The following is a 16,288-nucleotide window of genomic DNA, read 5'->3' as shown; positions in this document are numbered from 1 at the left end:
GTGAAAAACATTAAGCAGTCAAAGGCTCAGGCTTTCAGAAGAGGATGCCTGCCTAACATGTTGCTAGTTCAAATATGTAATAACTACTTGATGAAGCTTAAAAGCCTAATATGGTAAAGAAGACTCCTTTTTAACTGCATTCATGACAAGTGATTTCAGCAATGATAGCTTGAATTAGGAGGATCGGAAATAACACTGAATTTGTAGTTTGCCACCAGTATTATTTAAACGTCATATAAACATCATGGTCAACTTAAAACTTGAAGCCTTCGGTAATCTATTTTTGTACAATTAAAGACAAACTTAGATTCAGTGACAATAAAATCAGAAATCCTGGAGATCATGTACTTCTAAAGATTAATTTAAGTACTTTCTTTAAGAATTAATAAAAAGGTATATAAAAAACATACCACCAAAACATTTTCTTTAGAGTAGACAAGACCAGTAGTTGCCTCTCAGCAGTGCACAGTCTTGCCAGTATTGTAATGAACACATTAGAAAGCCCTTGACTGCTTTCCCAAGGCAGAAAATCTCATGAAATAAAACAAATCTTTCAAAGAGGCCTATTGATTATATGGGAAGAGGTTGTATATAAGCAAGATTTGTCATTGCTTTTTATTTGCAGTTTATTGGTGTCATGGTTTGACATGACAGCCTTTTCTGGTAAGGGGGAAGGGGCTGTAAAGATGGCTCCTGTAAGAAGCTGCTCAAAACTCTCCCTAGCTCTGAGCCAGATCCACTGCTGGGGCTGAGCCAATTAGATGCCTCCACGATCACTTTTTAAGAAGAAGCCAGAAGAGGAGGCTTCTTCCTGTTTCTTTTTTCTTCTGTCCTTTCTTCTACTGCGGCTGGTGGTGGTGCAAAGAGTGGGAAGAGCAAGAGAAACAACCATGCAGACTCCAAGGTCAGTGAGGAAAGAGAGGAGGAGGTGTGCTGGAGCAGAGACTCCTCTGCATTCTACAGAGAGGACTGGTGAAGCTGAGATTTGTCTGCATTTTGCAGACACATCAGGGGCAGAGACTCATTTTGAAAATGACCCCAAATCAGGGGCAGAGACTCATTTTGCTAAGTACCCCAAGCCAGGAACAGTGACTATGGTCAGAGGAGGCCGTGGGAGGGACCCAATCACTTGACTACAGACACTGAGCCTGGGGCAGTGATTCTCTTCATTAAAACTATGGCCGGAGGAGGCCATGTTCCATGGAAGGGGCCCAACATTCACAGAAGCTGTAACTGTGGGGGGGAAACCACGACAAAGCAGCTCATTAAACTTATGGCCAGAAAAGGCCTTGTCCCAAGGGAGGGACCCTGTATCTGCAGAAACTGCAACTGGGGCAAAGAATCCACACCAGAGATGTTCACCAAGGACTGTGTCCCATGTGAGGGACCCTGTATCGGCAGAAGCTGCGGCTGTTGGGAACAACCCACAGCAGAGAAGTTCGTTAAGGACTGTGTCCCATGGGAGGGACCCCAGGTTGGAGCAGGGGAAGAATGCCAGGAATCGTCCTCATCTGAGAGAAGTGGCAGAGCCCATCTGTGAGAGACTGACCACATCCCCCACTCCCTGCCCCCCTGAGCTGTTGAAGGGAGAGGAGGTAGAGATATCGGGAGCAGTGAGCTGGGCCTGGGAAGAAAGGAGGGATGGGGGAGGGATATCTTAAAGTGTTGGGTGTCATTTTCTCATTATCCTACTCCCATTTTGCTTTTATTCTGTTGTGTTTCTTGTAGAATAAACTTTCCTGCTTTCCTCTCTAAGTCGACTACTGGAGTCTGTTTTGCCAGGAACCGTAATTGGCAGCGAGCCCTCCCTGCCCTTGTCTCAATCCACAACAACCTTGCTTATCTTTTTACTCCCATTTTGCTGGGGCCTCTGCCATCCTAATGAGGGTGGGGGCGAATGGGGGCACTGGGCGAGAGATTGTCAAGGTGTTTCTGTGCTAGCTGGGCCAAACCACGACAATTGGTAACCATGAAAAGCTCTGTAGTCCTAGGTTAATACAACAGGAGAAAGTTTTAGCACTTCAAAGGGAGAGATATCACAATCAGCCAGGATGTACAAGATTTGTTACATGTCTCAACTAAAGCACAGGCATCTTATCTCCAGACATTATTACTCTTTTCCAATATTTACATGGTGAGGGCAAGCAAGAGGAGGTTTAAACCAGAGATCTACCAGTGATTTAGTTCCTCTACGCATTTTATTCTTCAGGAAGACACAAGCATTCCTGTTGCTGCAGCAAATCAGTATCTCAAAACAGTAACCTGAAGGTGCTAATGTGGAAGGTTTATCTAGTTCTCAAGCTAATGGTAAATTTTACATCAATGTTCACTTACCCAATAATTAAAACTCTCTGCTTTGAAAAATGTCAAGGTAAAAATTCTGCAAGTTGAACCTCTAATGTACTGGATCATTAATGGCTCATTTATACTTACCTGCACCCACTGATCTAACACTACAAAACGGACATGTGACCTGATCTAGGTGAACCTGCTTCTGCAGGGGAATTGGACTACATGAACTCTAAAGGTCCCGTCCAACCCTACCATTCTATGATTCTATGATTAAGTGTAGCCTGCACTCCCACTTTATCTTCAATCATTTGTACCTGCCCAAGACTTAAACTTAGTTTTCTATCATACTAATGTGAGCTTAAGAGTAGTCAGTTGTTTCTTACTTTTGATCAAAACACAAGAGGGAGAATTCAAATTTGAAACCTTTGATTGGGATCTTAAACTGGCATAAACTGGTTTTCCTTGACTACACTAGAAAACTCCATCATCTAAAAACCTATCCACCAATGTGCGGGTATAAAGAGGTTTACCTCATGATCATGGGCTGGCTGTCTTGCTCCATCTGAAAAAGAAAAAAACAAACAAGAAATTCCCCAGAATGCAAAGGACTTGAGAAAACAAGAACCAAAGATGTAAAGCAGTTAGACAACAGTTAGTGACAGAAAACTTGTGCAGCTTTCCTAATAAGTCACATAGAAGCTGTGTGTTATCTGGATGCTTTTAATGCACATCCTCCAATACAATCTAGACAGTTCAATTTATGTAAACCTAATCACTTTGCACACAACTGATGTAAGTGACATAGAAAGAACACATTCACTTTTCAACAAATCTTTGAATCAAAGGTTTTAAATGAGTGTCAGGATATATGACTAGCTGAGAATCTTCTCTTGCCCTAGGTAGGTACAGATTTTTGTCCCATTCAATACCTTGCCTGTGTGATTTGCCTTTTTGTCTGTCCTGTGCTTTCCTGCTAAAGACTTTGTAGGCTTCAGTCTTCTGATACTGCTCCAGCTCCCGCATATAACGCTCCTTATCTCTATCTGCTTCATCAAGGTAACGCTGAAACAGAAAAGTCCAAGAGTTTCAGGGAGTTTCCTCCCCTTCAGAAGGAAGGGAAGAAAAACAACTTGTCAGATGAAGTGCTGATCCATTGAACCTATGCAAAGAGGAAAGGAGTGAAGAAACAATGAGAATGTATGTGAGATGCAAAGACATAAGATTCCTTGATAAAATTACTGTATTCTGGTGTCCTGTTTGCTCTTTAACTCAAATCACTTTTCTCTTAACAATTTTTTGTTAGACTTAGAAGTAACCTGCTACTGCACTACTCAACTCAACCGCACATTATGTACACATTACACACTAAATACTTCAGAATTGCCTTCCTGTGGCCAGGATTCAATGCTGCCAAGCAAGAACGCCTTAACAGATCATGGTTTAAGGTTCAGATCTGTAACAGTGAGCTTCCAACACACTCTTGCTTTCATGCCTCAGACAAAAAACACTGCCATTGTACAACCACACACTTGGCCTGTCTGAGAGGTGATCAACACATCATGGCTATTGGAAAAGAGTAGCACAGAGCCTAGGTTACATCAACTTAAGCTATCTGCATTTAGGTTTTTTTTTTTTTCCTAGCCTGAAGATATTTCACACATTTGCGTAACAGAATGAGAAAGAAACAGAACTGGAAAGTTCTTGGGGAACTGATGACCTAAAATCCATTTAAAGAGTGGCTGTAACATGTACTGATGGAATTTGAGGAAAATGTTGTCCTCCCAATTTATTTCCCCAATGAGTTTAAAATTCAGTGTAAATAATTATCAAATCAGAGTGAATGTTAGCCACCTGGTACATCTTTTATTTTCATTAAATCATCATGACAATACATGAAACTATTATCAATTCCACACATTTGAAACATTATGTTGACGCTGCTGAGGGCCAATTGTTAATATTCTGCATTAGGTGCAAATTTGGTGCTGCTGGGTTTGCACTGCTTTTCCTCTGCAAGACATTCATTCTTCTTTTCCACTTCCAGCAATGTGCTGCTGAAAGAGTCAATTTACTGAGTTAAAAACAAGTTTTTCCTCCTTATGTTTCAGATGGATTGTTTAGAATCAGTAAGACTGAGTTCTGCTTCCCAACCTATAAGTACATGTCCTAGGTTTTCTTACACAGATCTATACATCTCATTGGACATTTCTCCATACAGAGGAATAACAATAACTATTAGAGTCTTTGCTTTATGACTATAGTTTGATTTTTTTCTGAGGGAGACTGTTTGGCAGTCCAGACAACTCAACTGACCCATCCTTATGCTCACTAAATACAAAGGGAAGTAACAATATTACAGGGCTGGAAGAGGGGAAATGTGACTTTCCCTTCAACATCTATATCAGACACTTAGTTTGCCAATTGCTACAGATTAGCCACAAGACCAGAACGTCAAACATGCTTTTCCCTTGGATTATTGGTCACTAACTCACAAAGCAGTAGTATACTATGACTCAACTGCTTGCTTCAGGAGAACAACTTCCTAGTTGTTAGTTAACCAAAACCAAGCTTACACAGCTTCAACAAGAGTTGTGGACTGTGTATTAGAAAGACAGGTTCTGAAGCTGCAGTGGCCTTCACTGCCTTAATAAAAAAGGGCAGTAGAAACTGAAGGGAAATGCTCAGTAATCTTTCCCTTACCTGCTAGAGGTTAGAGACTATCAGCTTTACTTGAAAAGGACAGACTCCCTGGGGATTTAAAAAGCGGTACAGAATATAGATTTTAAACCAAGCTCTTTTTTTCCCTAGATTAAAAATTTGAGACATGATAAGAATATGTTAAGGGCAAGAGCTAGAGGGGCAGAACGCCTTTATCTCCCCTCTCTCCCAGCAGACAGCCATGTCATTCTCTATAGATATGCTACCAAATGAACTGCTTTGCCCTGAGACACATTTTCCATTAGGGTTAAAACATGCCATGCACTGTTTCACAATATCTCTGTGTAACTTGTATTCTACAACCTTAAAAAAAGCAACAAAAGGAACTCTTGGGTTTTGTATTATACCATTTTTCATCTAGCACTGTAAAAACTTAAGTCCTTAAATTATTGTCAAATACTTCAATGCTTAAATATCCTGATAAATTCATTTGATGCATCAAGTTGCCCTGTAACTTCTGCTATACTGTAATCTCCAATTGGCCGTCAGGTGTGGACAACAAGACACCCATTAGCAATAACAAGGTTCACTCCAGAAGGAGTAGGAGAACCACACACAACACTGCATTGGTCTTCATTCGCATATCAGACAGTGCAGAAGGATACTGGAGTCTCAACTAGAAGATATCACATTCTGACCAAAAGGTAGAAAACCAAACCTTTTCCTGAGCTGATATGTGTAGAAACTAGAATATGCAACTCTCATTGTCTCATCCATTGTACACATCTCAGCTTTCTTTCCAGGGCTGGCAACACCTTAAAACATGGTCTAAAAGTTTATTTACATTAATCACGCCCTTCAGTAACCTGACTGGTTTTGTGTGTCTTACTCTAAGACAGTAGATGTTTATAGACATTGCTGAATTTGTAAAAGAAACAGAACTGCAAAATCCTTCAAGCAGCTCTGAAATCCTGCTGAGTCCTCCTCAGCCACAGAGGATAAATGTCTGCCCTATCCTTCTAGCAGCTTTGGTCTTGGAAACTAGTATGTCTCAGCTGTATCTGAGTGACATAACAGTTACAACCAGATGAATGGCATAACCCATGGGATGTCTCACTACAGAAATTCCCCCTGCTCTGAATATATTCTTGCACTAAATAGAGGATACACTTCAAGTCACACCTAGATGAGATGCTACAGCCTTAAGAGGGTTCACTGCTTGAACTCTGGCAGACCTGTGCCCTTTATTTTGAAATATATTCCTAAATACAACTTCAATCAAAAGCCTAGGTTAACTTCCTCACTAAATCACAATATTGCCATTTAACAGTAATCATAATCCAACAAGGAAAATGGAGTTTAATGGTACCCGTTTCTCCTCAGGAGGCAGTTTACTCCATTCATTGCCCAGCATCCTGGTGATCTCTGGGAAAGGGACTTCAGGCCTCTTCGCTCGAAGCTGCTCCCTACGCTCATTCATGAATCGCACATACCCTGTGAGGGGGGATTTGGGGGCATTGGTGTCCCTAAGAGGTTTCTTCCTCTTTCTCCCTTTGGCCCAGCCTCCTCGTTTAGTTCTTTGCTGCTGCAAAACGAAAACGGAAGAAAATTCAGATTGAAGGAAAAGAATTACCACCTCTGGAAGGAATTATTATTCATGTCTCAAACACTTTCATCAGAAATATGTTGCTGCTATACATCCTCTCCAAGGATGTAAGTTTCAAAGCTTACTTTACAGCAATCCTCACTTTTCTCTAAGCAAGGCCAAAGACATCTCACTGTGAGAAGTTGTTTGCAGTATCTCCTCATCCACTGGGACAATAACATTCGCATTAACTTCTGATTGAAAGACCCTGAGGACTGATAACCGATAAAGTTGTCATCCTATCAAATTAAATTGCAAGTATTAATTTTTTTGGTTAGTTGTTGGTTTTTAAATTATTCTTCCTCTCATATTCTCTAGTCTCCAGTGATCTGTCTCAAAATCATGTTTAGAGACACTTTGTGTATTAGTTAACAATTGTGAATTAGTTATTTTGCCGGCACTTGAACATCTCTTACTTTCATGCACTCTGTGTCCAACAGATTGGTTAAAGAACAGTATATATAGCCTTTTCTACCCTAATCAAGCATAAAGGCTTTCTTTCCACTAATCACCTCCAATAAGTGATGAACAAATTCCAAAGGAGAGAACATCGTAAGATTTGCCTGTGGCACACTGTGAGCTCACAGGAATAACATAATTACCATCCTCTTGGCTTCATACTACTACAGCAGCAATCTCTATTCTCTTACACTATGCACATAAAACTACTTTAGTACTTCTAATCTCTCCCCAGATCAACATGTTCCTGCCACCATATTAGTTGTAGTTTCTTTCCTGGAATTTACTTCCTCAATTAAACAGGAACCTCACAGCTGAAGACAAATGACAAGGAGGAATATCAAACGCATCTATCCAAAAAATCTAAAACCACTTTCTTGCCAAATTTCAGTTCCTTCATGATTTAGTCATCAAAAATCAGTGTTATTGGGTACACAAGCTGTAGTCTAAACTAGTAAGCACAATGCTTTCAAAGACATTGCTTACTCCCAAAGAACAAGAGTCTCACTTTCCTGACTCACAAGAGCTAAAAATCAGTCAAGGTAGTCGAACATTCAGTCTTTAGAAACAAACAAAAAATGCAGCATCAGTCTGTGGATCTGGTGGGCTAAGCTAGAAACACACATGCTGTTCCCTGTATGACTGCCATCCTTCCTTGGCTATCTGTGTGCAGTTGTGCAACCCAGGAGAAAACTAGAGAGAATCAAATGATGAAAATGGTAAATGGATGAAAATTTGTGATCCTATCCAAAAAAATCTGAATAGAAAAGACATAATGACAAAAATCCATGTTTTTGCTTCATTGAGAAGTCACTATTATTATTTCATCTCACCTCCTCCTCAGGCTTCTGCTCAGTGTTTTCAGCAGTATTGGAGGACTCATTTTGCAGCTGCTGAACCTGTGACAAATCCTCCACCAAATCTGGGTTATTCACAGATTGTGAAGTTCCACCACTGAATGAAGTTTCAGAATGAGCTAATCTGAAAAAGCACATAATAGTGGAAGAAAAAACATAATCATCATATTGCTAAATCACTTCCTCCCTTAATCTTCTAAAACGTGCAAAAATATTGCAAATATATTCAGTCCTTACACTAGGAAGAAAAAAGATTTTAAAAATTCATTTTTTGAGAACTGGCTGTTCCATCCAAGCAACTGCTATAACTATCATAGCTACTACAGACTTTCTAAGACAGATTGATTTTTAAAGTGTTATTTTGTTTCATTTTTAGTGAAACGTTTGATTATACAAACAACTGTCATGCAAGTCAATGTTTGAATCAGAAATCAGAGACAATGAATCTATGTTTCTTCAAAAATACCGTTAAGTATTTTAAATGAATGGTTTCATCTTCAACTCATATACACCTTTCTGGATGCATTTAACATATTTCTCCACAAATACAACACAAGGTTTGTGGTTGAGTATGATTTTGGAATGAACTTCATTCAACACAATTTCCTACTGATATATGTGGGTATTTAAAGCACAAATCAACAGGTTCCTGAACGACCCCTTTAACTTCAAGAGTTGTATCCATCAACCTTACTGTAAGAAAGGGCAAACTGTCTGGAGAGGCAAAAAAGGAAAAAAATAGCAGCATGATAAAATATTTTTGAGGGTGAGTAGACAGAGATGGGCACACATTTTAGAGCAACAACCCTATAGCAATTCTCATCACTGTGTTCAGTGGGCAAAATAAGATTTTAGGACTCAGATACCAATCCCTTCTTGAGCCAGGCTAAATACTCCTTGTCTGTGTCTAGTTGGTCATGGAAACTACTGCAACAGCACTGTATGCTTGAGAAGTATGCTCTCCATTCACTCAGATCTACAGCTGCTTACATGCATGACACATTTCAAACTTTCAAAATAATTGTTCCTGTTCTTGTAGAATACAGCTATATAATATTGAGATATTCATTAATTGTTGGCTGAATGCCTACAGGAAAATGTGTCTTTAAACAGAAAGAATAGCTTCCTTTCATTACTCACTATAAGCAACTGCAGCATAATCACTGGTAAAAAGACAAGGCCTAGAGAGATCCATGCCTGTCTTTCAGATAGCAGATTGAGTTCATATTACTAACAACTAGAGAGGGAGAAAGGAGAGCAAGCATACACACTCCTGTGAGGTAATTATGTTTGGTGTGTGTCAAGAAGAAAATGAAAAAAGACAGTTTCTTAACACCACTGTGATGGTTTGAAGAACATTTCAGCTTTCCTATCAGTTACTCCTTGCCTGGGAAGCTTTCTAAACGACACATACAGGAAAAACTTCAATGTGATGTAGCCATTTGCAATGAAAACTGATTGAAGCTCATTCAACAAATGAATATTCCTTTAATATAAACATCAGCTCAAAATAGCCATGGTTTCTCCTAAATAGAGTCTGTAATGTATCAAGACCAAGGGAGCACTGTAGCATTTTCTTGGTTAATTTTATTTGTTTCGGGTTTTTTAAGTCACTTAGAATCCTCTCTTCTTATTGAAACCGTTTCTCTTGCAAGTCTAGAGATAGTATTTAGCAGCTGAAGTTAAAAAAGTAGTTGCTTACCCAGTTGCAGTAATTTCACTACCTTCCTTAGATATTTCTTCATCTGTAAAAAGCGGAGGAAGGTTGGAGCCAGCCACCAAGTTTTCCATAACTCTGGTTAAAAAAAAAAGGGCAACAAAATTAAGTTAATTATCTCATTGTTTCAGCAGTATTTCAGTTTAGACATCATCGCATACCACAGATTCCCCCTGGCCCTGCCCCTCCATAAAGCAATTGGTCAGTCATAGCATGTTGGCCTCAGGACAGATACTATAGGCAAATGTGCTTAAGGTCAAAAAGAGATCATAAATGATGCTTCAATTGAAAGTTTCTCTTATAAACTGAGCCCTGTGCCAGTGACACAATGTTGCTGGAAATCACACTGTGGCATTCTATTTTATCCCTTGAGACAAAGTTTCATTCATCATACTCAGCACATAGTTGCTTAGATCCCACTCTTCCAGTCCACCTTCCTGTTCATCCTCAACTTTCCACCCCACCACAGATGCGCTGACCTCAAAGGAAATCAAAAACTAGGTTCCTCCTGAAGGTTCAAATCAATATTGTACTTGGTAACTCCTTGTCTACATTTTTACAATACATCTTTGCACAGTGTTAATGCTAAGAGAACACAGCAATGTTAAGACTATTTTAAACTCTGACTCACATAGAACAGTTACATAAGCAGGCAGTTTAAGGCACTTCTCATTCAATACAAATTGTTTGGAAGTTAGGATCAATTGCTTTTGTATCCTTCCATTGGAATTGGATATAAGAAATCCAAAGATAAATTTATTAATCTTGTAAAGTTATTCACCTTGTATTGTAGGGAAAAAGAAATCCCCAACCAAAACTCCTTAACAAGCTCAACCTACAATTATGAGTTACTGTTTCAGCCTATTCTAAAGGGCTATACTAGTTAATCTTCTGTTTCTTCAGTTTAGAAGTCACTTTTGACAAGGTAGCAGATACCCAACTTAAGTTTGAAGGGAATGCTGCGAGTTAGAATCTTGTGCTGCTTTCACCAAGTCGGTGTGCTTGTCACTGAGCACTGAAAACAAAGTGATCAGAGACAAAATCCTGCTTCATACTTTTAATTTTGCATGTGTTTTCCCACACCCCATCCCAGTTCCTAAGGTAATGGTTTTCAACAAACAAAAGCAATGACACCATTTCTTGTGTCTTATATCACTTGCAGATCCCCGTCTCAGGTACTACCTGTGATATGGCTCCAAACTTGTGCAACAAACCAGTGAATACAGCAGGTCACCCCTACAGGTAAGCACTGCACCCTACTCAAAGAACTTGGGACATGAGACATTTATTCCACAACAGTATTTGGTTAAAAATGGACCAAAGACTCAACAGGCTGTACTCAGGAACCAAGTGTGCAAACATGTATCTGACATTCTGTTTTGAGATTGTGAGCTCATGGGCCAGACAGTCATGGGCCTAGAGCACCTGGCAAGTTAAGGGATGGTGAGGAAATTGGGCTTGCTCAGTCTGGCAGAGAAGGCTAAGAGGAGGCATATCTAACAGGTGCCTAAAGCAACCTGACAGAAGTAGGAGAAACAACAAAACCAGACTCTCAATAGTTATGTTTGCTTTGCAACACTTGAACAGGTTTCCAGAGGAGTGGTCCATTCTTACAGATTTTAAATGCTCAGTTACACAAAGCTGTAACTGCTGTTGGCAATAGCCCTGCTTTGAGTGGGAGACTGGACTAAGATGACCTCCAGATGTCACTTCCAAGCAACATCTGCAGTTCTCCAAGTCAGAACTCTGCATCAAGCTTCTTTCACATACTAACATCTCTGATATGAAAAGGAAGAAAATTCAAATAATATAATGCTTTTAGGGGAAGTGGCGAGATACTTCGGCAGAACATATAGAAATTTCATTCTTAAAGAACAAAACACAAACAGCACTTCCATATGCACAGAAAATAACCTAAACCTAAGCCAGGGCTTTAGGTATTACAAGAACATTTGAAAATTCAAAAAACTGATACAAAGAATGAGCTCTTCACTGATGCCCAAAAAGCTGTTTAAGCACAGCTATTAAATATATGACATAAAAACACTTCATGTAGTTGTCAAGTAAGAAAACTTTGCATTGTGTTACAGAATCTTCTGTTTTGTCAGTCAAAAGTCCTAAACTAATATCTTCAAAAAAGTAAATTTAAGCAGTTAGACAGCAGTCTTGCAAATCTGTTTTAATATATATATATAAAGCTTTATGTAAGACTGAAACAATTAAAATAGCTTGCTTTGTTTTTCTAGCACCATCTGGGTCAAGGACCTCTTCTCAGTCTTACCACGTCAATCTTCTAGCACTTAGCACTCCCACACATGCCCTAAAAGAACACATATCCTTTGCACCTGAACATACCATTACTAAGTGCTTCTGTCCCTCATACCCAGTGTGACCTTCTCATAGATGTATCTGTTCACATCTGGACCCAATCACCAGCAGCAGAGTCTAAGCTTGCTTTCAAACTGTGGGGAGGCAGCTGGACATCAACCTTAACAACATATAAACAGAACACAAAACAGGAAGCTGGGAGAACACACATTGCATTCTTTAACTTTTTTAATTTAACCCATATGCTTTAGATACTAATTCCTTATGTTAATACTGAACCATGTCCTAAAGAAAATTCAGCATCAGTGAATTGACCATCATTTCTAATTTATTCCAGAGAGCAAGAAAACAATGCGGTTCCGCAAAAGCTCACTGAGAACAGATGGGAACCTATACAAGACTTTCAGTCATATTTCTCACAGATAACTGTCCTATGGCTTCACTCCAAAGCTGCTATCCACTAGTTTAAACCCTGCTAAAAAGCTCCGTGTTCATTTCCTGGATGTAACAAAGTGGGCAAAACAAAAAACCTAAGGAAAAAAACAGCAATGGGGAAGAAAGGAAATTGCTGCTTCTCAAACTAGCATTTACAGAATTCACAGGATTTGAAAAGGACATTGGCAAGTTCCATCTAGTTTTATTCTGAATATATGTGCAGCTTTGTCTATTTAGACTCTGGCTAAAGAATCATTTGACAAAACTTAAGGCACAAGAAACACTTAGTTTTTTTCAATGGCTAACAAAAATACCCTATTTTAATTTTTTAACTATGAACACAAAAAACTCCATGAAATTTAACTTTAAATCTCTTCAAGAACTAAAAGCTTTTCAAGCACTGCAAGTTAGCACCATGCCCCAATAAAACTATTTCAAACTAGAAACTATTTCAAACTAGAGCTATTTCAAACAGCTCTGAGCACACAGTATTGCCATATTATTAGTTGTACAGGCTCAAGGAAGTGGTCAGTTAAGCAGGAATACAGAAAGACTATTTATTAACAGAAACATTTGATAAAGCACTTCAAGAACCACCATTCATTTTGGGATAGATCAGTTCTGGACGATCTGGCACATATTCAATTATATTTATTTTACAACTTTTGTAGGGCAGAGAAAAGACTACAGCCAAACCAAAACTGTAAAGCCTAATCTTACCGCCACTTGGAGTTTCCATACAGATTCTGCTTCCATTTTAAACACAACGACGCTTAATCTCTAACACCATTCTCAGAATGCCAGCAGCAGACATAGCTCCCACTCTACAAGGGTAGGCCAAAACAGTCAGCAATGTGTTTTTCTGACTTGACCTTAGTTCCAAACACTCCAGGCTCTCTTGTACACTGACTTTGCTCCCAAATGCAGACTCCAGAGGAACCTGAGATTTAGGGTTTTCCTCCCTTGCGTCTCCTACATTCAGTGTAACAGTGGTCAGTTATTGCATGGTAGTAACAACCTGACCTATAGAGGCTGAAGAATTCTGACATGTCTGGTTTGGAGTGCACGACCAACTGCTATTTAAAATGTAAAAAGAAAAAAAAAGCACATACAAGGATCTGGGAGGAAGAGTGCAAGCTTGAGTTCTGGAAAACAAAGCAGCACTATGTGTGCAACAAATCCAAGATGAGACCGATACCTGTGAAAAGTAAGTTCCCTTCCATTCCATGCTCTTAATGTTTCCAGAGATGTTAGTCACGTATAGTAACATGAGTTAAACCTCTTTTTTGAGTCTAGAGAAGACTTTACATTATCTTAAGCTACAAAAAAAATCTGGCTTAATTTATTCTTTTCTTTCCCTCCCTTCCCTCAACCATCTGAGAAAAAAAAAATGTCTTACACTGCAGATTATCTACAACAGTGTTCTGCAACTTTCAGTTTAAATTTTCTGGTTGGAGACGTCTGCTGCATGCAGTGATAGACCATACTTAATGCTACAGAGTATACCACATGGTTTGATAATAGTACTTGGGAAATGACAGAACTTTACAGCATCAAGATCTAAGTGCTACTACACACAGCAATACACAACAAAGCAGCAAACAGTGATCAATTTTCACAAGTACAGTTTGAATAAACTTTCCTTATTTCCTCTTATCATGAACATTTGGAGGCCATAGCATATAATTGTAACATGATTTTAGCTGGTAAGATGAAGTAGCTGAGTTGTATTTTGGGTAGACTGAATGCTACTGTACTATCTAATTTCTAGTCACATCTACGAAGTACATAGGAAAAGTTATAAGAAAGCAGTTGTAAAATCAGCGTAAGAATGAGTCCACGATGGTGCCAAACAGATTGCCTGGTTTTCCATAACACCATTACCATGGTTGCATTGTTAGCAATACAATTATAGAGCAGCAGACCTAAAACATGTGGGTGATGTGTAACCTAAAAAGCCCAAGTTTGTTTAAGATTGGCTTATGCAATAAATCAAGGGTAAAAGCTGTCAGTCAACCTTTTCTTCTAAGAATCAGATAATTTTTCTCAAATTGCAAAGATGCCATTTAAAAATGTGGAATCAAACAATTTTATCTAGCAAAACAACTCAGCGTAGCATATACACATTTTTTTTTTCCCAAAGGAGACAACTACAGTCAGATAATCACACATGAATGGCCAGACCGTTACAATAATGCAAGTAGCTGCTCTTCTCTAACCCTGTGCACTGCTGTCTCATGGCTCACTCCAAATAAAGCAACAGTCTCTTCCAGACCTGAAGCAAAACCATTGCTGTACACTTTACAAAAACATTACTTGCTTCCACAAAACATAACTCGCTTTGCTCGCATCAAGTGATTCATAACATATGGAAAATGAGGCTGGACACTACATTGTCTGCACAAGTCTGGTCATGCAATGTCACTCAAATGCAGACTGACTTCTTACTCATCCTAAGGCCATATAGACACGTGAGATTGCCCCGAACACCAGAAAAGACCAGTAAACAGTTCTTAAAAATGTTGCCTCTTGAATGACATCATATCAGGTGATTTTAAAAAATAAAGAATAACTACGTACTCATTCCATTAAAAGGTAAGATAAATACATATTTATTACAGTCAAGCATATTTAAATATGAAGTGAACATCAGAAACCCATCTGACAGCCTGATTATGAAACCCTGCAGGAGTTCTAATTACCTCATTGCCAGTTCTAGTTTTAGAAACATTAGTGCTGAGTGGAGGATTTTTCTCCCAGACTTCCTATTCCTGAAATCTCTCATCCTTCCTTGCTAGAACAAATAGCTTCAAACCTTACCATTCAGAGGATAACAGATTAAAAAAATAGTCTTCTGCTATATCACAGAAGAACCTCAGTATTCCTTATCTAAGAATCAGAATACAAATATTTTATAATGTAAATAATTTAAACTTGGATGATTCATTGAGAGAAAAACCCATAGGACCATCACTTCCCATGTCTATCCACATGTAGCCAGAATATCAGAAAGAAAATTGAAGCAAGTACATATCCAATTAAAAACACACTGCTTTTGGAGCTGTCAGAGCAAGCTCTCTTTCTCTTGACAGTAGAATTTTCTTCCATCAAGCTGGAGCAGAAGCATATTATCCAACATTCTTGACTGCAACAAAATCAGATTTGACTTCTTCCCTACAGGCAGCTCATTAGACAAAGATATTTGACTTCAGGAAAATTGCAAGCCAAATCTAACGGGATCAAGGTTTTTCTGTCAGACCAAAAAGTATACACCAGAGAACAGCCAACTGCTTTTATTTTTACTTCTTGCCAATAAAAACACTACAGATCAAAATAAAAACTTGCAGGAAAAAATTCCAGAGCCCCACTGCATTTCCAAGCAGCTTAAGACATAAAGCTTAGTTTTATGCTTAGTTTATTTGCAACTTTGTGGTAAACACTAACAAAGCTATTAATACTCAAACCTAAGAGACAGCTGCCAAACATTTAAAAACCAGAAATGTTCAATTCCACATTCTAATTTATATAAAAGCATTGAGATGGGGTATATAGAAGACATCTCATATAGATAAAAATCCTTCTATTTTCTGGAAATTAAGCCTTTATTCACACAGGAAAGGTAGACACAACCCAGAAGACAACAAGTACAGCTCCACACTGAGCTCCCTCTTTCTTCAAATACATGAAAACGATTTTGCATCAGCAGCAAACAAACTTTCCAGACTACTCAAGGGCAAATAAAACCTCACAATGACTATACAACTCTATAATCATTTAGTTCTGCTATTCACCCCTAGATAGCTAAAAATCAGGAACTGTAGTACAGGTACCCAGAGAGAAGGATTTTTATCCAGCCTTTCATTGCACGTAGTAAGCATCTACAGATTAGGATAGCTC

The 16,288-nt window shown here is 38.8% G+C and overlaps 1 protein-coding gene across 6 annotated transcripts in view; it reads right to left on the bottom strand.

The window, feature by feature from the left end:
* Window positions 1-16,288, bottom strand: part of HMG20A (high mobility group 20A) — a 48,725-nt gene that overhangs the window by 8,690 nt on the left and 23,747 nt on the right. For 5 of the 6 annotated variants that reach the window (XM_062000309.1, XM_062000311.1, XM_062000310.1 and 2 more), the window contains exons 3-7: window positions 9,614-9,706; window positions 7,888-8,035; window positions 6,320-6,535; window positions 3,222-3,354; window positions 2,823-2,854 (exon numbers count right to left, since the gene is read on the bottom strand). In XM_062000309.1, coding sequence (XP_061856293.1) covers window positions 2,823-2,854; window positions 3,222-3,354; window positions 6,320-6,535; window positions 7,888-8,035; window positions 9,614-9,702 — 618 coding nt within the window. In that variant the 5' untranslated portion in view covers window positions 9,703-9,706. Of the gene's footprint in view, window positions 1-2,822; window positions 2,855-3,221; window positions 3,355-6,319; window positions 6,536-7,887; window positions 8,036-9,613; window positions 9,707-11,983; window positions 12,117-16,288 lie in introns of all 6 variants that reach the window. The other variant, XM_062000315.1, reaches the window with a different exon arrangement.

This window comes from Colius striatus, chromosome 7, assembly GCF_028858725.1.
Source record: "Colius striatus isolate bColStr4 chromosome 7, bColStr4.1.hap1, whole genome shotgun sequence".
NCBI classification, from domain to species: Eukaryota; Metazoa; Chordata; class Aves; order Coliiformes; family Coliidae; genus Colius; species Colius striatus.
This window is presented reverse-complemented; position numbering and strand designations above follow the sequence as displayed.